Source organism: Scomber japonicus, chromosome 5, assembly GCF_027409825.1.
Source record: "Scomber japonicus isolate fScoJap1 chromosome 5, fScoJap1.pri, whole genome shotgun sequence".
In the NCBI taxonomy this organism is placed as follows: domain Eukaryota; kingdom Metazoa; phylum Chordata; class Actinopteri; order Scombriformes; family Scombridae; genus Scomber; species Scomber japonicus.
Window position 1 is genome coordinate 31,661,208 of NC_070582.1, and position 24,878 is coordinate 31,686,085.

The 24,878-nt window shown below is 38.9% G+C and overlaps 1 protein-coding gene across 1 annotated transcript in view; it reads right to left on the minus strand.

The window, feature by feature from the left end:
- cdh13 (cadherin 13, H-cadherin (heart)) overlaps nucleotides 1-24,878 on the minus strand; it is a 263,838-nt gene that overhangs the window by 46,645 nt on the left and 192,315 nt on the right. Inside the window, exons 10-11 of the mRNA XM_053319996.1 lie at nucleotides 11,034-11,216; nucleotides 10,559-10,818 (exon numbers count right to left, since the gene is read on the minus strand). Of these exons, the coding sequence (XP_053175971.1) occupies nucleotides 10,559-10,818; nucleotides 11,034-11,216 (443 nt within the window). The remainder of the gene's footprint in view (nucleotides 1-10,558; nucleotides 10,819-11,033; nucleotides 11,217-24,878) is intronic.

Below are 24,878 nucleotides of genomic sequence, written 5' to 3' on the forward strand. Positions count from 1 at the left end.
TTGCATCTGTTACCACAGCCAGAGACATTGTAGTGGGTGGATCGGTGGAATTGACTTAAGGTGGAAACGGCTCCTAAAAAGCCTGTACTGAAAACATCTGCATTTCTTTTATTATGTAGAACCAAAACTATTACATGCATCAAAAAGGTAAATATACATTTTCATTTAAAGGGTTTCCAATGGCCAACCCTATCCCTAACCCTAACCCTCCAATGGCTTTATTGGTTGTTGACCAGCTGCCAGGTGGGTATAATGGGTAGGGGGTGTAACCCACACCGTATATAGACATACTGTATCAATATTTTTCATTTGAAAAGCTTAATCTCTGGACACAGACCATGATGCTTATGAATCTTAGGCACATTTTGGTAAGGATGATCTCCACCCTCAAATTCTGCCTTTATTCATCTATGAGTCAACACTGCTATTTCTCTCTCCCTACATTCACAATTCTGACATTACCATGCCTTACCAATAATCTTGCTGCCTGCGGTCATAGACCTACTACTGCACAACCCACCATATACAGAGAGACTCAACTGAAGCTTTCCATCAACCACCTGCTGGCTCCTCTCCACCACCACCAGCATCTAGACTCCAGGGGATCATTCCTTATCTCCTAACTTCATATGAGCCTATGCTTTGATGGAGTCCAATCATCTCAATAAAATATGTTATTCACTTTAAAATTATCTCTCACTGAAAAAGGTTCATGCCTTTAACTCAGATTTCAGCATTGCATAGGAGAAACTTCACACTTAAAGCAGATTCATGTGATAACAGCCTTCATATGATGTAACAAACAAGTTTAAAGGGAAATTAAAGCTTTCTATTAATTACTTCATTGTCCAGCTTGAGATCTTTAAACCCTTTTTTCAACTTCACTGCTTGTGTAGTTACCTCTCTCTGCTTTGTTATACCCTATAAAGTTATATAACTAATACTCAGCTGCTTTTGAAAAATCCTATTCTACTTTTAGTCCAGAAGAAAATAAATGATCCATGGCCTGCAGGTTGGAAACTGCTGACCAGCCTGCATGGGGATTCATTTCAAAATGTGGGTAATTATGCTGTTTGATCAGTGATACTGGTGCCTCTCATATCACCACGTCAAAGAAGTGATGCCAAGGAACCAATAGAGAGTATAGACCAAAGTGAAAGACAGAAATTCAGTTATTTTCAAATCTTACTAAATGCAGATAGCTAACAGTGCAGTGTACAGTACAGTATAATTGGTATGTGGATTGAATAATCTCATATGAACTGCCAGGAAGAAATTCACACAAATCCAGTCATTAGATTGAGAAAAAGTCAGTGGTTTGTAGTTTTGACTAAAGTTTCATACCATAGATTATTGTTGATGACTATAGACCTCTTAAGATACACTATTACTGCCATACTCTTTATATATATATTTACATATATGTGTATTTTATTTACATTAAAAGTCAGAATCAGGTTTATTACCAAGGAATTTGCCTTAGTGTTGTGGTGCACAACATAAAAAAAACAAAAAAATAACATAAAAATATAAAAAATGAAAAATACATTCTAAGATCTTAATTCTTAACTCAATTCTATACTTTTGTCAAAATTATAGTTGAAGTGTTTATAGTTATTGTGAAGTTTGACATATTTCTTGGTAATTATGGATCATTTTTATTTTTTTTATTTGTTTACTCTTTTAGACATCTGATAACACAGCTTACACAGTACAATGTAGTAAGTTGTATGCATGACCCAGCTACTGGGTTACTGCGGTTTTTGGTTAATTTTTAATGTGATGAGTTGAGGGAAAGCGAGAGAGAGCGAGAGAGAGAGAGAGAGAGAGAGAGAGAGAGAGAGAGAGAGAGAGAGAGACAGAGAGACAGAGAGAGAGAGAGAGAGAGAGAGAGAGAGAGAGAGAGAGAGAGAGAGAGAGAGAGAGAGAGAGAGAGAGAGAGTGAGAGTGAGAGTGGTTTTAGGCAAATCTTTTTAAGTTGTATTTCACTTGTTTGTGGCAAACTTCAGGTCAAACAACAGTGCTCTGTTATGGTGTGCCCCGTGGCCACTTTGAACTTTGGGGTGACTTTTGGAATTAGTCAGAAAAAGTTCAGCAAGAGCATTATTGATTTTTCTCTTTTACTTTCCTGTTTCATGCTGGTTACCTTGTGCTTTGTACATTTTGCTGCAACCAGGATATTTGACTGGTCTGGTGTATCTGTCTGGCCACATTTTCAGGCAGTCTCAGGCAATCAAATCTTCAAATAATGAAGTAAGTAGGTGAATTACTTCTGCCTGACTCCATCCCATCATTATATCCTACCCTGTCTGCTCTCTTCATACAGTATGTGTCACTGTCATCTATCAGCTGTGTCCTGCATCCTCTTAACCCAGGGCTTTCAGTAATGCAGTAACCAGACAGTGGATGGCCCCCAGAGAAAAAAAAGCTCAAATGTTGTGGCCTCTGGGACATGTTTATGTCACTGTTCCATCATATACACTGATTCTATTGACTTTTCCTACCTGTTTACAAACATTATACATCATTTATTTATTGACATTTGCTGTAAGGTTTCTCAATACAAACCACAATGATGGTAAAGTATCTTATTAACTTATGTATTGGTTTTAAATTATATATTATAAAATAAACCTATGTCAAAAAATAGCTCTAAACTACAAACAAAATGAGTCACTTACTCAAATCATGTGAATGTACTGAATCAACTTGACATCTGGTTATCTCCGCCTTCATTTTCATCTCCACTTTCATCCTGAGTGTGAGGTTGAGGCACAGCCTACGTTCTCCTCACGACACAGTTCTGTTACTTTGAACAACATTGCCTGCTTTAGTGTGTGTTTACAATGTGTCTAAGTGATGGCTAAATAAAGATAATTCATCCATAAACGCCTGTTAGTGTATTTGGAAAATGCAATGCTTTAATAGTTACTGAGCAACTATCAAGTTACTGCTACCAGTGTTTTCCAAAGTAGTCTGTCTTATGAGGATGCTGCCTGTCTCTCCTGTTATTTTTCAATACCTCACTGCTGATTTGAGTGTGTATGTTTGTTCAAAAGTGTTGCTTTGTCTCATAGTAGCGCTTAACATTGCTGCTTTTAATAATGGCCACTGTCTCAGAACATATGAGACATACAGATCTTGAACTGGTTTCTGGAAGGATGAACATGTAGCTTTCTGTTCATTCCTGATTAAAAGCCCTACTCTATCATCACACTCACATTGTTTTTCATATCAGAGGCTGGTGGTCATAAATGTGCATGCATGGTGAATTGCTAATTCAAGAAAAAATGTTAATTAAACTATTCTATTACAATCAAAAATGAATTGAATAAAGTCAGCTGGATTGAAATGAGTAGTTAGCTGTTTGGCTGGCAGCCGGTGCTTCTGGAAAGTTCTGTTCATCTCTCTTGCTCTTACTCTGTTGGTCATCCTGCACAGACAGGAACAATTTTCCGACAGATCTGAAGGTGATCACACTCTCTGACCCCTCTCAGGTCAGGACTTTGTCACATTCGACACCCCTCTCCCTTCAAACAGTCGCCCGTGTACTCTGTCTGTCCATTGATCTGTCTAACTTTCTGTTCCCCTCCATTTCTCCCCTTACCTTGGCTCCTCAAAGTTCCCGGCCAGTTTTCATGCCTGACATTCAAACTCCCCCATACCTCTTAACTTGAATATGACCAGAGTTGGAAGTGAGAGTAGACTCACTGAATAATGGATGACCCAACTGCTTGAGATTCTGTCTATTTTCAAAGCAAGGAGAAGAAAACAACTTAACTGTATTTCAGAGGAGGTGGGGAAATCATAGTATAGAGGTGGCTTAAGTCTGAAGACTTCTGAGCTTGGAATTAACTGGAAAAGTGAGGTGCCATGTGACAATTTCAACACTGGAAATGGTTTTATTTTTCCACCTATTTACAGATTTTATTCCTGTTGCTCAGATTTCCAATCCAGCTGTCGTTCAAAGCATTCTGTTTTATCTCTCTATAGCTGCTCCATATGGAAGAACATCTTTGGAGATGTCTGCTTGGTTTCGACCTTTTATCTGATTTCAGAACAATGCCAATATTTACTCTGATTACTTGAAAGATGCAAACCGCTAACTACACACACACACACACACACACACACACACACACTCACACACACACACACACACACACACACTAGAACAAAGAAATAAAAAAAGAAAAGCACAATGTTCTTGTATTAACTCTGCACAAACAAAATACACTGCTGCACAGTGTACTCAAATACAGCTACGAGTTTCAATTGAGGTTCTTTACTTTCTGTCCAAAACACAAGCCTCCTTTTCCAATCAAGCATCAATTACTTCAGTGTAAATAGTTACTCAGCAACCGATGAGAGTCTTATCACTGGAAATGAAACCTAATTAAATTAGCCAAACTTTCTTGATGACACTTCAAATCTTTTTCTCCCTCTCTTCACAGCCTAGTGGATTATCACTGCAGCAGCACCAAGTTGAAGATAGGATTTGAAAAAAGTCGACTTCCTGATAGAATTTCTCGATGAATTTCAGGGTACAAACCTACCCTGAAGTTCTAGACATTTCCTCAGTGTCGAACGCCCACACACCGAGCGAAGCGCTTCTGTTAGTCAGAGGTTTGCCAAAAATTTTATCAACAGCGAGTCCAACTCTCTCCATCTCCCATGCACGCTGTCATTGTCTTGGTTTGATGAGGCTTTATTCTTCAGCTCTCTAATAAAACTATTCTGCTCTACTGCAGAGCGCTGGAAAACTCAAGAAGAAGATATAGGAGACAAATCCCTCAGAGCCTAACACCTGGGCCTAATTACAGGATAGAACAAAACAACCATTTGCTATAATATATATATATATACTGTATATGAGAGAGAATGAGAGTAGGGACTACTCAGTTTGACTGAAAGCAGTTTATATAGTCATGTATGTGTATTTTTGTTAGTTTTTTTTTTTTTTTTACAGTTTTTTTGGCTATTCTGATCACTGTGCAAAAATAAAGTTAATTAACTCACATACTGTTCATATTCTACACCCCAACAGTATGTTCCCTGCCAATTTTGACCTGGTCTAAGAATCCTCTCATAAAAAGTATCTCATTTTTGGAGAGGAAAAAGCTACTATCACACAATATTATGTCCAATGTTACCCAAGACATGACAATATAACATATATATAACATTTTATGTAAAGTGAAAATGACAAGAACTTTATGGAATCATAAAAATAATTCCTCATAACTACTATCTTATTAAAATTATTAACTATTCATTTAACTATAAGCCATGTCAGTAGATACGGGTCAGATTGGACCTGAAACAGCCTCAATGGACAAAAAATTATAGCACCTATACAAAAGTATAACATTTAACAATATTTTCAGTTTTGTGCATTTTGGTCCATTTAAGGAAAAGTCATCAAATTTCAGAGTAAAAGACCTTTGGGGTGTTTTTTTTTAATAGCTCTCAAATGTGAAAATGGGTCAAATTTGAGCCAACCAGTATATACTGTAAGGGTTCAAATTAAAAGTAATTTGCATCAAGCATTGTTTTAATCAATGTTTTTTTAACATTTCAAAAAACATCTATTGATATTTGCATGGTGTGATTTATGTGAGTCTTTTATCATTAGGAATTAATTTCATCTCCTCTAGAAAATGTTCTCCCTCACATCGTCAGCGTTATGAAAGAATGAAGAAGCGATGAGATCATTAAAGGCTGCTGCGGGAGCACTGGGGGCTCGTCAGGGTCTTGGACTACTTCCAAGTGTTTGTTGTCGTCAAAGTGTAACGGATTTCATTTATTTATTTTCTGAAATGTTACCCACCTTGAAGGCAAATCATCTGTTTCTCAGCAACATTAAGAAAAGAAATAGGTAAAGGAAAGCAATCTAATAACCTGGATAATGAGCTAGCCCTGGCTCTGCTTGCTTCTACTTGGCTGTGGGCTGAAAAGCAGGCTAATGAGAATCCCAACTTCATAGCTTTTTTGAAGATGATTCATGCAGCCTCCATCTTCAAATAGAACCAAACACTGTTGTAATTTGAGTGATTAGACCTCCAGTTAACATTTCCATTAATGTTCATGGAGGTAGTGGGTTGTCCTAAGGCTTGATCTTAATTTCGTCATCTTGTTTAAAACGTCCTGTATGAAGACTCAGACTGCAGTGATGAATGCCTCATTATGTCATTTGGTTTATGGACATGGTGTCATTAAGTCCCACTCACAGACATTTGAGATTTATTCACATACTGGACATAGTTGGCCCTTTATTTTATACTCTGTTACATGACTGCCACACGTTGCTGTCATAATGTCATCTTTTTTTTCACAGCAGATGTTTTAAACTGTATACCAGGTTAAGTACTGGTGTAACTAATTACATTTATGGTGGCTCCCCAACCAGCATGTCCATGTGGGCCCCCACAAGAATTACATTTGGACCCCAAATATGGGTCCCAAGTGGGTTTGTCAGCTGTTTCCATGGTGGCCCCACCTGTGTTTGCACATATGGGCTTCAAGTGGGTTCTGACTGGGTTTCCACATTAAACCCATGTGGGGACCACAGATTTAGCTCTAACCTTAATGGAACATTTCTATATTCCTTAGAACTACAAATACTACATCTTCTAAATCAATATATTCCCAAGAGTCAGACCAGTATGTCTCTGTTCATTATGTTACACCCAGAAGAGGGTTAGTTTAGCACAAACACTGGAATCCAGATGGCCTGGATCTTTTCAACAGCAACAAAATCCACATACCAGTACCCCTTAAGTAACTCATTCATGTTTTATTTGCTTGATTAATCCAGATTGCATTTTAATTGGAAATACATCACAATACTGAAGCTAAAGACAAACTACTTGTATTTTTAAATTGTGTTGCAGAATTTATGTGAGTGAAGACCTGCAAGTATCTAGAGCTCAGCTGGTGACACATAACCATCCCCTGTAATTTGGCAGTATCTAAAATACCCCTCCTGCAATGACACATTAAGTTAAAGCAGCATGGAAAATATTTTATTACACATCACCCACTGGAGTTTTAATCCTGTCTGAATGGGGCCCAGAGTTTTTGTTTTGGTCAAAATGCTGTCCAGAAATGTCACACATGGCAGATTTGCACAGGTTTAAGAACACGGATGACTGCTGCAATTATTATGAATCACAGGAGGGCCCCAGGTGACAACACTCTTTTGCAAATAGGGCTTAAGTGCTCAATGTAATGCAAAGGTTTAAAAAAAAAAAAAAAAAAAAAAAAAAATTGAGTTGCTTAAACACATTTAGCAGCTGGCTTTTTTGTGTTCTCTGGTTTCTCCACTTTCTGTTTCTTGACAGAAAGGGCAAAGATCAGACTTTTATGAAACATACAAAACAGACCTTTTTATGTGTGTTGTTCCTTCCACTATTAACATATCTGTTGTAATTGGCGAATTGTAAGGAAATATTTTTATTCTCTCAAATATACACACACAGCCTTGTGTATGTGTGTGTGAGTATATGTGTAGGTGTGTTTGTGTGTGTGTGTGTCTGGCACTGAATGCTGCTGACTCTGACCAGCGAGTCAGACCGATTGTGTTCCTTGTCAAATGCATTTGACCTACACATCCCAGGGGCAGACACAGTGAGACAGACACACACACACACACACACACACACACACACACACACACACACACACACACACACACACACACACACATACACACACAACAAACACACCTGCACAGTTATGCAGAGACAGACAGGAGAGCACAGAGAGGGTAAACAGATATCCTCCACTTTTTTTTTCTATTTTTTTTTCTATTGTCATTTCATTCTGTGCACGCTCCCTCCCTGTTTCCAACTCTCTGAGTGTCTGTCTTTCATAGTGTCCTCAACCTGTCTGCAGGTCACTGTTGTGACACCTCAAAGTCACTGTTACTGGCGAAATGTCAGAGAGTGAAGTGACAACAAAAACAGCAGCTATGAAATAAATATAGATATGAATGTCAATATGACTGATGGATGAAGTTAGGAAGATGCAGATGTGTGACTTGAGAGATAAACTTTTCTTAACCTCTTCTAAGCTGAGTGAGTCATATAGAAATGTAGTATGTTAAGCTGCTGTTCAATAGCCGCGTTTCCATCTTATGTAAAAACACATTTTAAGATAAATATTCCCAAAAAAAAGTAAAGGTTGAAAACCAGAAACAAAACCAGTCACCTTGGCCATCTACTGTATATAAAAAAAAGTGCAGATTGGTCTTTGTGAATTTGTTTCAGTTGGGGAAGTTTTAATTGTTCTTTCATGTCAGTTATTGTTGGCCATGTTTTTGTTTATTATAGGAATATCGGAAACAGCTGATCAGTTATATAAGTTTAATGTTCGCTTTACTATACTTTTTTTATTAGAACGTATTTGGTAATGGTGTTTCCATGTTGTTGTTTCTCGTCACCATTGTAAATGAGGATTCTCCTCTGTGGTCTTTCAAGGTAAAATAATGGTTTTGCAAAATCAAAGATATTTTTAAAAATCTTGCTGTTTCAATCAACCCTTTCTAATATAATACTTGAAAATGCACATACATCATACCTATGATCATATTCAGAGTCCTAATGTCTGGAGGAAGTTTTCAAATTAAACAGTTGCTAACAATTAGCCAGACAATTATAATAACAAAGAAAGTTGTATTTAGCCAGAGGACCTTCTTCAGGACCTTCTTCCTGTCTTTATAGTCTTGCTCCTGTCACATGGAATAACTGTTTTAATGATGCTTGTGGTAACATTTTGGTTCACTTGGAATTTTCTGTGTGAAAGAAACCTAACCAAGAGGAAAAATTCATCTACTGATTCAGAGCAAACTAACTGAAATCGTCCTTATGTTTTGTAATGACACTAGTGATGTGGCCCTAGAGATGACAATGATGATCATTTGCTCTGTTTGTTGGTCCATAATTTTGACTTGTCATCATCTTTTCATGCAGGGTGACATTGTTGATTTGTAGTGAAATGCCTCAATACATTTTGGATGGATTTCCATGAAATTTGGAAGACGTTCATGGTTCCCAATGGATGAGTCCTAATAACCTTGGTGATGACCTGACTTGTGTGGTTTTTTTAGTGAAATATCCCAACAACTATTTGATTAGACTGACATTTTGATACGGACAAATGATTCATTTAGAGCCATCATACACTGTGGTTTATGTCTATAAACCTACAAAACTAATGACATAACCATAACCCTCACATGTGTGGCATAGTTTAGCATTATAACATTAACATCTAACTACTGTAGTTTCTTCTTTCTTTCCTATCAGTCTAAAAATGTCCAGAATTCAAATATGGTACAGACGTATGCATCAACTGTGACTTTTGATTATTATTTTTTTCTTTCCATAATTTTCTTCCATTTCTGTTTGCTTGTGATGTACAAGCCTGTTAAGATGATTAAATCAACTTTAATGTGACTATTGATCAATTTTAATATAAATGCTCTATGGTGATCCTAAGTGATAGCTTACAAAAAAACATCCCAGAACAAAACAACATAAGTGCTCCAGTATTTAAGTAACATGCTGGTATTACTAAGCACAATTTGTATTCAAAGGCCATTTTTATGCTCTCGGACATGTTTTACATTTATATGGTTATGTGACCTGACTGGTGATGTTGGGGTTGCCACTTAACAAAGCTTTATGGGTACAGGTCCTGACTCCTACACAACATTCAGCGTTATGTAGCATTTGATACTGACACAGTGACTACGTTTTACAGCACACCAAGCAGCATCAATAATTTTAGCAGTAAAGTCACGATCTGGTGACTTTTATTTCCTTGGATCATTATTATCCCAATGTGTTTACTTAAGACTATTTTTTTACATGATATACAGCTCCAAGGATGGAAAAAGAGCTATCTAAATTGAGTATGAATTAGGCCTGAAAGCCAATAAAGGCAATGATGAGTTTTCCGTCCTGCAAAAGGAAGTGCAGCTCACGCTATGGGGCAGCCTCTGGCAGCTAGAGGAATAATTTTTATTGTAGCACATAGTGAAACTAATAGCCTTTCCTGTTATGATGATGGTAATATTTGAGAGAGGGCTTTTTCTGTACCAGATTTAAAGTTAATGAGCTGCCCCATTCTGTGACTTTTGAGTTGACTGGGGTGAATGCTTCCGCCTATGCCAGTAAACTGCAGATATCTTTTATCTGTTTACACAACGTGAACAAATATAAAACCCTGAAAGAACATTGGAGACGGGGATTTCAGCAGTGGAGATGTGCATTTGATGAGGAGGTTAAACCAAAAATGGTAAAAAAAGAAGAGTGATGAGAGCAGGAACATCATGATCTGGAGTGAGAATGATGCAAATTTCAATTTCAATTGTATAAAAGTGCTGCTCAAAATGTCCCATTAATACACAATGCTTGATCGTATTGCATGCTGACTACTGAGTACTCAGCCGCAAGCTACACCAGATGACGATGACATCACACAACACAGACAAGTTCAATCTCATTCGTTTTCTCTTGTATGCGAAACAGCAGTTTTGCTGAAAGCCTCTTACCTGATGCTCTGTATCTGTAATATATCTGGATCTGTCGCGTTAAGTGAGGCCACGAAGCTGCCCACGGGAATGTTCTCCATCTTGGTGACTGTCAGGGGGTCAGGGAAGAAGACGGGACCCTCATTAAAGTCCAGGACTGTGACTTGAACAGTGGCTGTAGAACTTGGGCCGTAGCCAACATCGGGAACTAGGGGGTCCTCGTTCTCTACTTTGATGTATAAAAAAAGCGTGTGAGACGCTGTGGCTTCATAGTCCAGAGGCTGAATGGAGGAAAGTAGAAAGAATATATAAATTGAGAAATGAGCAGGATAAGAATTCAGGATAAGAATTAAAATGAGAGAAGCGATAGCAGGGGCATGTAAAGATGGAGATGATACATTGGATATGGTGCACAGCTCATGCTAAAACACACATTATTCATTGCACAACACATCATCTACTGCAGTGTATGAATGCACAATTTCATATGCTTTACCTTGACAACGGAGAGCATTCCCTCGTTGTTGTCTGGGTTAGTTTGGATCTCAAAGCTCTGCGTAGGATCTCCATTGATTATAGAGTAGATTGCTCTCCATGCTCCTGTGGCTGGGTCGTCTCTATCATCTACTGTCAGGTTGACCACCACACCGGTCATGCCCTCGTGCACGTGGGCCTCGAACTGTCGGGAGGCAAACAGACAAGGCAAATCACTGTTAGTGGGAAAGAACGACAGTAGATAGCTGGGTCTGGAGATACAGGGTCATTTAAGGGTAATTCATTGGCTTTCATGGCAGATATTGTGTGGTCAAATATGAAAAAGCTTCATTACACCAGTTCGAAAATTATATAAGGAGATTAAGTTATAATAACATGTGGCACCCCCCCTACTGGTTTGGTAAGGGAACTGCAGAGGGTCAAGGAGATGTTCAATCCTGCCAAATAGTTCTTTTTTCAGCGCCATTCAACCTAAGAACAATAACATAACTGCCACTCTCGTGTGTGATCATGTTACATTCACTAGCCAATCAATGCACAACAGAACCTGTAACCAGAGAGAAGATATGCACACATACCATATGAAATGTATGAACTGCCTTATAATATATATAACCCTAACCCTAGAGTCTAATTAAGCAGCACAGTGGATCAAGATAGTCTTCACAGGATAGCATAAACACATGCATGCACGCACACATATGAGTATATGAAAGAAGAAACACAACTCACAGTGCATCTCATTCATTTTTCAGTATCAATCACTCTCCAACTTTCTGCTTATTATTGGCAGTCGGCCTCAATCCGATTCTTATCGATGCATTCTGCCAGCAGGACTCTTACTAAAGAGGACATTGTGTACAGGGGTAGCATTGCATGTGTGTGTGTGTGTATGTGTATTGTGTGTGTGCGTCAGGACATCAGGACCATTAGGGTGTCAGAGCTTACAGTGTAATCTTTCAGACACAGAACACTCTGTTTAAGGAAAGCGCTGGTCCAGTCTAGATTACTACATCTCCTGTCAGCCCACGGTATTGTTGTTTCACAGATTACCCTCTTACCGCCTAACACTGCCTGGCTCCATGCATTTATCTGAAGGGAGACAAACATTGATTTCTTCTCTTTCCTTTCTTTCATCCCTTTTTTTTTATTCATCCAAAGCTTGTTTCAAAAACACTTTGAACCATTCACAGTCATTTAGGACGCAGATGATAGAAACACAACACCCTTTAAAGGAGGTTGTGTTTGTACCAACATGTGCATTGTTGCTCTTTTTCTCCTTCAAGCCTATGGAAGTCTGGTACAAAAGCATCATGGAAAATTAGCAGGGCCATGTAAAGGCAGGCTGTTAGGCTGTTGGAAACATGAAAAAGCCTGATGCTCATTTAAAAAAAAGAGAGAGAGTGAGAGCGAGAGCGAGAAGAAAAACACACATATATGTGTGAGAAACTGCATTAGCTTTACTGAACAACCTTGGACTGATGACAGCAGTTTTGCTAATATTACCTACATGGCACCACTGCACACACCCAAAGACATAAAGCACTGTGATCAATAACAAATGCATGCCATTCCCATGCTCATCATTCTCCTCTGGACTTCAAACTACAGATAAGACACACCAAATTGCAACATTTGCAAGCTCTCTCTCTCTCTCTCTCTGTGTCTATCCCTGTGTGTGTCTCTCTCTCTCTCTCTCTCTCTCTCTTTCTCACACACACACACACACACACAGACAGACAACAGTCGGTTAGATTGGGTTTAATCATGTGGGGAAGTCATGGGGCTGGAGGAAACACTGTATTCTGTGTGATGTGGCCACTGGGCCCCTGCCCTGCCACTGATAAGGCCTCAATTCCACCTAGAGCACAAAGCAACCAGTCACCTGAAAGACTGGAAGGTAATGACTAACTACTGGACAGAGCTACTGGCCTGAAATGACTTACACAAATTAAGTAGGGGGAGGCACGCATGGGAGGTGGAGGGGGTGGCCAAAGAGGAGAAAAAAAAAAGGGTCTGCCTTCAAGTTCACTTTCATCCTTTTGTGTGTGTGTGTGTCTGTGTGCACGTGTAAGTATACGTGCATGTTTTCTGTTTACTACCTCAGACTCCTAGCTCAGACAGAGTGCCACTTACAGAAAAGGCTCTTGCTTGCTGCACTCCCAGAAAGAAAAAAAAAGAGCACATGACCAGGGCAGCACAGGCCAAGAGTTAATAAATACACACATCTTCTCTGCAGCCTGGGGTCTTAAGGACGAATGTCAACACACAACATCATTCATATATGTGCGCACACACACACACTACTGTATAACACACACATACCACACATAGATATATAGATATAGATATAGATGGTGTTTGCAGTGGCCATAAATCACAAAAACCCTGTACTTCAAACATTAAAAATTCCAAGGAGTGAAACCACAGTGTGGCATTGATTTTCTGTTTCCCCATCTCTTTTTATGCCTGACTTTTTCAATAATCCGTCCCATAAATCTTCAAGGTAATGTCATGCTCCAAAAAGATAATTGCATGATAGCCATTTGAGGCAAGCAACCTAAAAAGAAAAGATAAATAAATAAATGGATAATGTCAAGTTTCAGCGCTGTCATTTTGATTGTACCTATGATTGTGCCATTGGCTTATATCTTTTTGGGTGTTACAGCTTAGTCTGTATATCCATAAACATTTAATGTAGTTTATTACGTAATGGAATAATGGTTTTTTTCATGTTTTAGTGTATTTACTTACTTACTCCTGCACATCAATGTAAATTAGAACATTTTCATTTGCCGCAGTTCCAAGCATCCAATGGTTTCTATTCATTTCCAATACAAAGATCTATTAGTGCTTGGAACTTGCTTGAGTTGGGTAATTCATCACATAGCACTGAACAAGTCACCAATCAATTCTGCATACTTAATGTCAAATGTACTGTGCATTATTGTTATGAGATAGCGGGGGTGCAGACCACTAAGACCATTCTGCACCTAAACTGCTTTACCACATAACAATAATTTGACACGGCCAAAAAAATAATTTGCAGACTTGATGTTTGCTGTGATAGATTGCACACAGCTCAAGTGAGTTTCAATAGTGGGCTAATTGATTTTCATTCAGTCTGAAAATGAATTGAAACCAGAGGCTGCCTGGAACAGCAGGACCAATCTATAATTGAATGGCATTAATTTAAAAGTGGTCAGCAAATATATAAAGTGTATGTATGATCTGTAGTTAAAGAGCTGAACCTTGAAAACACATTGCTATGGCCTTTTAAATAAGCATGACTGAATACATTCTGCATAATGTATCACAGCTGACCCTTGTAACACTGTCCTACCCTTGTAATTTATACATTTCCTCCACATTAAATCATATCTGTCTCTTCCACTGGTGAAATCGTTAAAGCCTGCATATGACACCGCCAGTCAGTTTATGTGACGGTGAGTCTGCCCACGCACCTTCTCACCTCTCATTGACAATGAATAACTCACAGGTGCTGGGTGCTGGCTGCTGACTGTGTAAACAGGTCGTAATGAGGACAGTGGAGTCTCAGAATCAGAATCAGAAATACTCTATTGATACCCGAGGGGGGAAATTGGGTCACGTCGGGTCATGTCCACTGCTACAAGATGACTTTTAATGAGAAACAGATAAACAAACCCAAGAACATCATCTAGCCTCCAGAGCAGTGATGGCCAAGTATTTACTGGGGATTTCAGCTGTGTGATTATTGCAGTACTGTGGGATAACATACATTTGGTACAGTAATTATCATGGAATTTTCAGTCATTACATAGACAAATCCATAGTTGGTTCCAATACATGCCAATACACTGTGCAGTGGGAGAGCAATCAAATCTGTGCATTCGGACATGTGGAGAGACAGAGAGGTGGCAGATAAGAGGAAGCTATTTCACATGGTGTGCTTGAAGAAAAGGAAAGTGGACATTGAAAGAAGGGCTTTTAATCAGGAATGAACAGAAAGCTACATTTTCATCCTTCCAGAAACCAGTTCAACATCTGTATGTCTCATATGTTCTGAGACAGTGGCCATTATTAAAAGCAGCAATGTTAAGCGCTACTATGAGACAAAGCAACACTTTTGAACAAACATACACACTCAAATCAGCAGTGAGGTATTGAAAAATAACATAGACATTATGATGTTCCAGACCTTTACTTGAGGACATTTTCACAGATTGGACCCCAGGGAATTTTAATTCAGTACCCTTGATTAACAAGGTCTGGGATGACAATCTCTGTTGGTCGTTCCACCACTTAAACACATCAACAACTATTAGATGGATGCCATTTTCTACAGATAGTTATGGTCCCCTGAAGAGGACACCTAAACACTTTGCTGATCCCCTGACTTTCTCTAGTGTCACCATGAGGCTAACTGTTTGGTTTCAGCAGGTAGAAGTTTTTAATTACCCAGTGAAATACCTCAACATCTACTTAATGGATTGGCATATTTTTTTAATAGACATTCATGGTTCTAATATGATGCATCCTAATGGCTCGTGTGCCACCATGAGGTTATGAACTTGTAGTTTGGAGTGAAATCAGACCATTTTTGGAGCAATTGCCCTGAAATTTGATTGAAACATAAACTGCATCAATTAATGCAATTTTACTAAGTGTGGCCATCTATTAACATTTAACCTAGCGTCATTATCAGGTTCAAATTTCACTTTGTCCAAATACCTACATTTCTAACATCATAACCATCACTCTATAAGTATAAGTAGTTCATTGGTGGTAGTAATAAGACAATTTCTGGCTGTAGAACAAAATTCATAGTTTGTATGATCCATTCAATCCACTGGAACTTATTATAGTATTGGCATCAGCATCAGCATTTACAAGAACAGTGAAGTACCATATGGTGCTGCAGGGTGGACAGTGAGTGAGAATGACTCAAGTCAGGACCCAAACTAGCAAACACCTGCGAGCAAAAGCAAAACAGCTGCTTGATTTCTAAAAAATAAAAAAAATAAAAAAACAAAGCACATCATAATTCCACAAAAACTTTAGTTTGAACATAACATTAAATGTATCTTCTTTTTTTATTATAAAGGAATACTGAAATTCTGGCTAAGAGCCAGAGAAAGAGATGTGAAGCCTTGAGTTAAGTACACACATCTGTCAGCTTTACCGAGTAACACTAAATGCTCTTTGCCTCATTAACACTACTATGGAAATTGTCTCCTATTTATTATACAGGCTTTTAATTTGCCCTTCATTGCCAGCTGGCATTGTTTGCATGTTACAAACCAGTGACTCAGACCTTTTTTTCCTTCAAGCTTGAGTTTAGTGTGCTTTAATATAAATGAATAGAGACAAAGGGTTTAAAAAAAGGAAAGAGGTGAGTGTGATTCTGGCTTTTAAAAACCACCATATTCATCAAAATGACTTTTCCATCTTGTCCTCCCTTTCACGGATATACACAAATAAACAGAGACACATGCACACAATTAGAGTTAAGTAAACAAACATATGCTTGCCGTATTCCTACAGATAGGACGCAGCGTCATACACACACAAACAGAGATGGAGGGAGGGAGGGAGGGAGGGAGAGAGGGAGGGAGATCAACTTATTTCATTCCTGGATGTCTGTCACAATGTGTTATGAATACAGATGGCAGTCGGGGGGCCGCACTGACAGGCAGCCAGACAGACAGTTGAGCAGCTGTTCATTTGTCCTAATGGAAAGTACTTTGTGACACGTCCCCGCTGCCCCAAAGATTTTCACTGACAGGGAACACACATAACAGCAGCCCATCACATTAAACCTCCAGAGACAAGACTATTTTGCCTCTGAGCAACATTTGCTCTATCGCCACATCACAGCAGGGAGGCGCTGCAACAGAATCATTATGATGCGTGTCTTTCTCAGCGTATTAGTCACTCTCACACCATTTCTATCTCAGTATCTTTGTTCCTTTTTTTCTCTTAACTGTCTCAAAGTCCATCTCTTCTTTCTCGCTACATTTCAAAAATGACACATCCAACACCTTTAACATGCATCTAACAACAGGTTTATAAGTCTGGATGATGGAGCCTTGTGCTCATTTTGCAAGGTTAGGCCCTTGTGTTATAATAAAATACTAATGTAGAAGTCATGGAGGTAGAAGTCAAATTTAGAAAGCAATCTCTCTCAGTTAAACAGGAATCATGTACATTTTCAAGCAGCCACTTGTCTTTCTTTTATCTGCTTTCAAAAGCAGCTTAACTCACAGCAGAACGAGGTGTAGACAGACTGAAAATCTGCATAAAAAAAGAGCACCTCTTTCATTGTAGCAGCATGAAGCTGAAATGAAACCATGTGCACGTGATCGCTCATCTTCCCACACAATCCTATACACAGCGTCTGTGTATAGGATTGGCACTTCACCTCTCCGTCTAACCCCCCACTCGCTTTTTTTTACTCCACTCCCATCTTCAATCCTGCATACAGTAAGTGTGCCTGGGGAGTTAATGAGCTTACCTGTGTCTTTATTAAATTTGAACAGCTTCCGTTCAGGCAGTTTCCAAAGATACATTTTCGATGAATCTGACATTCAGCAAAGCAGCTTTTCTACCTTTACAGAAGATGACAGCCCATATATTTCGTCTGTGCTGCTGAGATTTTATATTATTTAAAAAAAAAATCCTAAAGAAATAGGAGGCACACAGCGTATTAAATAACTGCGCTTGAAAACACTGACAGCCATTCAAAGTGTTACAGCTGATGCATTACATTGGACAGTCAATCTCCAGTGGCTACACTAGATACAGTATGTCTGCCTCACAAAATGTTGAAACTCCCTGAAACTGACAATCCGACAGTCCACACTCACTTTCTGCTGTGTGCTCCCCAATGAAATCTTTATAACTCCTAACCTTCTCACATTTAAATCTGCACAGAGCTGCTGATCAATGTTCAGAGAGATATGTAATGAAATAAAAATACATCTAAAATAACTTCTATCTATCTCTTTCTTTCATATGCACACACACACACACACACACAAACACACACACACACACACACACACACACACACACACACACACAGAAAGAGCCTGAAAAGTTGACCTTATTGAATACATCATTTGTTTGATAGACACCTGTTACTCTGTTAAAACCAATATCTGCTGTTTAAAACCTCACCTAAGAGTCTGTGCTTCTTTCACTTTGTTCATTTGGGGCGATGCAACTCAAGAGTTACATGACAGAAACACAGCAAATGGCAAACTTATCTTTAAATCGTCATTATTTCATTTCATTCAGCTCCTGAAGTTCTGGATATATCTTTCAGTGTGACAGGTGAGCTTCAGGCTGAGAGAGCCTGAAGCTCACCTGTCTGTGTGTCTGTGCTGCTGCTGGAAGGAGTTTTATAATAACATGATCATGGGTGCTGCATCCAAAAAAACATGTTTGGACAAGCTGTATTTACCTCATGAATAATGTTCATGTCATAAATAATATAAAATGATAACTCTGCATTACAGAACATCTAACGCCTGAAATTTAAACATAATATCAACTGATGTTAGTTTTGTCCAGTGAAAATGTTTTCATTTTGATCACGTTTGAAATGTTTTAACTATAAATACTAAACAGTTTAGTATTTATTTATTTAGAGACTCAACACTGTTTATCACAGACTCCACTACTGTCAGGGTGCAGCTAGTCAGTCCTTCCAGGATTTTGCAGTGTTTTGTAATTATTGTAGCAAAAAATGCCAGTGGCTGTTTTCAAAAATGGTGATATACTTTGCTAAGGTTTACAGTATGTGTTCTTTTTGCAGTAAAACTCCAGGAATTGGCAAATTGCACGTAAAGGAAAATGATGCGTTATTTCAAAAAAATAGAGTTTTGAGTTTTATATACAATTTTGTAATATATATATCCATGCTGAAGTGTGCTGTAATGATATAAGTTACCACGACACAAAATACAACACCACAATTGGTCCAAATTACAAGTGGTCCATTGATTTGGTACTTTCATGCAGAAAAATTGCAGTAATCTCGCAAAACTGCATTGAGAGAGGAGAACACAGTCACACCACATAAGTCCTGTTTCAATAAAGGAAGTTCCGGGTAAAATTTAGGAGGCGGGAACTTTACAGGAACAACCTCTCAATTGGTCCTCTCAGCCATTGTGTCTCCACTGCAGAGTAAGACCTTGATAGGACCCAGCAGACTCTGGAGGTATTATTCTGCAAAAGTTCAGATTGTCGCATAATCGTTGTGCAACACTTTTGACCGTGGCGACACACCAAAAGCATAACAATACCCTATCAGCATCGAGGCAACCTCAAGTCCCACCCAGGAATTTTTCGGGGCCACATGGAGTACCTAGCCCGAGGAAGGGACTCGTTTTGCCCCTGTACAAGTTCCAGGAGATTGTCCTTTGGGGGCGGTTCCTGCTATGGAGGCCCTATAAAATAACCCTGAAGTTCCTGCAGTGGAAACGGCCCTATTGGTTAAAGACCATGTAAAGTCAATTCAAACATTTTCTTCTAAACACATTAAATAGCTCATAAATGTATTTCTAAAAAAGGTGTAAAAAGCATTTCAACCATTTAGATTTGAATTGTGGAGCTAGGCTTCACAAACTGTGTTTCAAGATTTCTGTCTTCAGGATTTAGTGGGCGGGTCTGATTAGCATAAACCACACTACAACACACTTTTCTGTGGTATGTCAAACTCAGAACACATATTTATTCTTACTTTACACAGATTTTAACAGTTATCTGTGGTTACTAGAACATATTTCTCTATTTTCACTGATTCATTCAGTATTTCAGGCTGATGCAAATCCCAATTTTACAGATGTTCTCCTTCAGAACCGGCACCATCGGCGCACACCAGTAAGCAGGCCTCATCATCCGCTCGATGACACCATTATTCTCCAATTCTTAACAGTTCATTCTTATTTTTCCCTGCAGCGTTGTGGAAGAACACCCGGCATGTCGCGTGCTCTACATATGACCGAGCATCGTCCTTTCACTGCATTTTCAAAGGTTCAGTTTTGAGTGTCTCTTGCTCGCCGTAGGCCTGTTGATATCCACTGGTGTGATGTGTCACTTCATCTACTCTCCTCAACAGGCTCATTCTCACTGTTCACTTGTCTTGTCAACATTACACACTGAGCCCAGGAAATAAGATGGCTGCTCTGTGACCTCCTCCACTGATTATGCTGTTGTGGCACACTGTGGCCCAATGTCCCGTTTTACGACAAATATGTCATGTTGCTTTTGTGTTTTTCATCTTTTCTCTGTCTGTTGTGTTTTTCCACATTTTCTTTCATTTCTCCTTCATTTCCTGTGTTTCGGCTCACCTTGTGGTTTTCTAGGATTTGTTGTGTTTGGATGCGACCTTTTGCACTGTTACCACTGTCTCTCCCTTGCATGTTTACTTGGGTGGCAAACTCATCTAATTGTCTTGTCGGTCTGTATTGTCTCCACCAGTCATTAGCTTTGCCCAGTATCCCGACAGCAATGCGTTCTGGGATATAGTTCTCCCCGGTTGCACCAAATTCACAGTGCTTGGACAGTTCAGGCTGGACTCTAATGAAACACTCTGCTGTCTCCCCCGGCTGCTGCAGTCACTGGTAAGAACATGCTCATGGTGGATAATAATCCTTGTCCTTCATCGACATGACTGCTACATGATATACCCTATCCAGCCACTTCATTAGGTACACCTGTTCAATCTATTGCAATCCAATAAAACAGCTCTGCTATAAATTCTACATTAACAAAGCTTATGATTTAATATGATTTAACAAGGGTATCAGAAATGCTTTAGCAAGAGACCCTTTTTTAACCCTCACATACTGTTCATATTCTACACCCTCGCAGTATGACCCAGTCTAAGAATCCTCTCATAAAAAATGTTTTGAACCACAGATTAGAAAGTGTTTAGAAAGCATCAATAGTTGATCTGACTGATCAATAAATGTGTGATTAAACCTTGATTAGTGTTTCAGAGAGCTACTATCACACAATATCATGTCCTATTTTACCTAAGACATGAAAATACAACATAATAATAATGATGTAAATGTATTTAATGTAAAGTGAAGTCAGACACAGAATCAGCATAAAACAACCCGTACAGACTCCTGATCGTATTTCAGTAACACAAATAAAACACATGATAAATACATTTACCTACGTAGCCTGCTGACCCACCATAGAAGCACACAAATTAAAGAAAATGACCAAATCAACAACATTTGAGCAAGTTAACAAAAGTAGCTGTGCTGCTACTACAACAATTACGTTAGCCTAAAGACGCTTGTTTGGATTTGATTGGGCTGATTATTACTGTATTAACAATGCAACTTAATTTAAAAGGCAGATTGCTCTCCCAGAGCGTAGCACCTCCTAGTGGAAATCCTGGGTAAGGGTTCTTTATCTAGAGGACAACTGACCAACCAACTTAAATCTCACATTGCAAAAGTTTCAAGGACATAGCTCACCAGACCTTAGTCTGACCTGATCCATTTGTCTATGTCAAACACACACACAAACACACAAACACACAAATGTATGTTATCCTTTATACAGGCATCTAACCTGACATATAGCGCACAAATCCTTTCCTATTGGTTCTTCTTTGTGACAGAGATTTCTGGCCAACGGCTCCAGCGTATCGCTCCGGGTAAAGCGCTGTGTGTATCTCTGAGCTAGTGAAGCAATCATGCAAGGCCCCGGACTAATCCGTGACACCCGTTAGCCACCCCCCCCCCCCCCAAGACAGACCAGCACTGACAGGGCCCTGCTGCCCCATGCCTGGTGCTAACACCCATCACCGCTAACGTCTTTATCATGGGGACAGATGGATTGCAGGCAAAGCATATTCTCCTGGTCATCATAGAGGAGAGAGAGAGAGAGAAAGAGGGGAGAGGTAGGAGCAGACAGAAAGACAGACGGGCACAGAGAAAGAGCGCGAAATTGAGTGAGGGGGTGGAGGGGGGGATACAGAGACTGTCTGTCAGAGAGTTTGAGTGACAGGAATGATAAGGTCCATCATGGTCTTGTTATGAGGAGCAGGGGGAAATAGGCCCAGTCTGACATGGTGTGGAATTAGCTGAGCCAGAGCGGGAGATGAGAGGAGAGGAAAGAGAATGAAGGTGGAATCAGGATGTTGGAAAGAATGAAATGGTAGAGGAAGCAAAGAGCTGTGAAGGGCAAAAAAGGTGGTGGAGGGTGAAGACAAGTGTACGCCAGCGTCTAGTCTAATACCAGTGTTAAAAACATTGTCTACAGTGTAATATCAAATTCCACACTGCACAAAATCCCAGAGACAGTGCACCTAAGTCTGAAAGTAAACACATGCAGATAATACAACCCAAGCTGCGGTTGGTAGATACCATCCATCAGAGGAAATATCCATCTTCGTTAGCATACATATCTAACCTTTCAGTTGACAGAACCACCAAGGGATTCTATAGCTTTTTTTTTCTTGTTTCCTCTCCTCATAAAAACAGGATTAGACCCTCGCTATAAAATTCATCAAGTCTGAGCGAAATCCCCTACAGAAGGAGCATCGGTAGAAAAAAATGTAATAAATTTCCTACGGAGAAAAAGGACACCTTAACTTATGATTTAAAAAATGGAAGATAGATTACGCTGAATCATCCATCCTTAAAAAAGTACTTACTAAGGGGGAAAGAAATGGCAGTTTGGCACACTCTGCAGCTAATTCTTACATCTTTCATGAAAGGTTTTTGAGCGTATACTCAATATTCTGTGTTCATATTTCAATATTGCATAAGGGATTAGCAGTGCAGGTCCATACTGCAACATTTAGCTTCTGAAGAAGAGTTGCTTTCAAGTCAGAGTGAAATTGATTTGGGTTTTTTTTTTTTTTTTTTTTTTTTAGAAATCAGTATTTATTTAAGTGAAAATGTATGTTTTATGCATTTTTACCCTTACATTAGTGTTCCTCAGGGGACATTAATATATGGGTCACATTGAGGGTACTGATCATTTGATTGGCTCAATATCTGCATGGATGAACAGTAAAAATAGTTTGTGATATAACTTCAGACACAGTGAATCAGCATGGATGCCTTTGTTAGCCACTGTTCATTATCATATCTAACTCTAACCCTATGTGACATTGTGACTTGCTGTGGTACAGTAATGGTGTGTGCACTACACACACTTCCTGCTGATGTTACAGGACTATCTATTCCTGTGAATTTTGATAGCCTGGCTGTTTCTCGTCACCATTTCTGAACCTGTGAAAGAGAGACAGCTAATGATAGTTCCATGCACACCTTTCAATACAGACATAGAAAAGAAGAAAATGGCCACAAGCCACTGTAACTGAGAGAGAGAGAGAGAGAGAGAGAGAGAGAGAGAGAGAGAGAGAGAGAGAGAGAGAGAGAGAGAGGGAGAGAGGGAGGGAGAGAGAGAGAGAGAGAGAGAGAGAGAGAGAGAGAGAGAGAGAGGGAGGGGGAGGGGGGAGGGACAGAGAGAGAGAGAGAGAGAGAGAGAGAGAGAGAGAGAGAGAGAGAGAGAGAGAGAGAGAGAGAGAGAGAGATTACTAGTTACTCTATTTAAAATGTAATGAGTAATAATGCAACTATTGCAATGATTTCATGAAAGAAATGTAACTTTCTACAGTTTGATTACTATTTGATTACTTTTCTCATTGTCTAATAAATCTAAGTCCAGCTGTTTTTCATGGATACTGACTTATAAGAGAGATCATTTTTTATAAAGCATAAAGCATGTATTTTTTATGTTTATGTATTACTAAAATGTATTCATTAGTTCATGTAGATTTTGGAATATAAAATAAAGATATTTGATGAAAAAAGGTAAAAAGTCTGACATGTGACACCATTTAATCCCATGTGTGCTCCAAATAAGATCACATCATGATTTATTTACTAAATATAAAAAATATTGATATTGAAAACAGCAATATATGTATTCAGTAACATGTTAAATATTAAAAAATAAAAGTAAAATCTTAAAAGTCTGACTAACCCCAACACTGCTAATAAGTATGTACAGTAGCACATCCATATACTGTATGTAGTATGTCTAAATGTAGTGTAGTGATTGTCTAGTTCATTGACAGTCAAACCAACTTCCCCATGCACTATTTGTTTGCTAATGTTCTACAAACTTCTATTTAATGCATGCTTCTTTCCCTTCACTACAACATCCTTTGGCTCTTGTTAATCCCATTTGCATTCTGTTCATGCCTTCTTTTCAGAGGCTGAGAATTGAACACACAAAACTGACAGTGGCACATTATATGACCTGAGTACATACAGCAGAGCACTTATACAACATCTGTTCACATGTCTCCTCCAACTTTTAGCACAGGACTATGATGTGTAGTCAGTGGCACACAACTCTCAACCTCCTTAGACATTTGTTTTTCACTCAAACCACATTTTAAAAAGTATATTCTCTTTAAAAAAAGGAAAATGTTGCACAGTAGCTGAAGAATAATTACAGTTGTTATTTGCTTGCAGGGCAGTATGAGGAAAACTCTCATTTCAATTCAATTTGAAATTGCGGAATCATTTAAAATGGCTAATGAACGCTACCTAAGTACTACTCTCTGAATCCTAAATAAATGTCAACATACTTGTAGAGCAGCTCCAAATCCTTTCACTTTCAGATAATTAAGAGTAAACACAAGGAAAAAGAGAAATCAGCACGATTAAGTGGTTTGAAACCTGATTTTTTTCTTTTCCACTTGACATGTTTATGCCTGTCCCTCACTTAAAAACAAGGACAGCAGCTAATAAGAGCATGTCTGCTGTATGAAAAGCATTTTTCAGAGAAAATCATAATGCACCAAACTGATGTT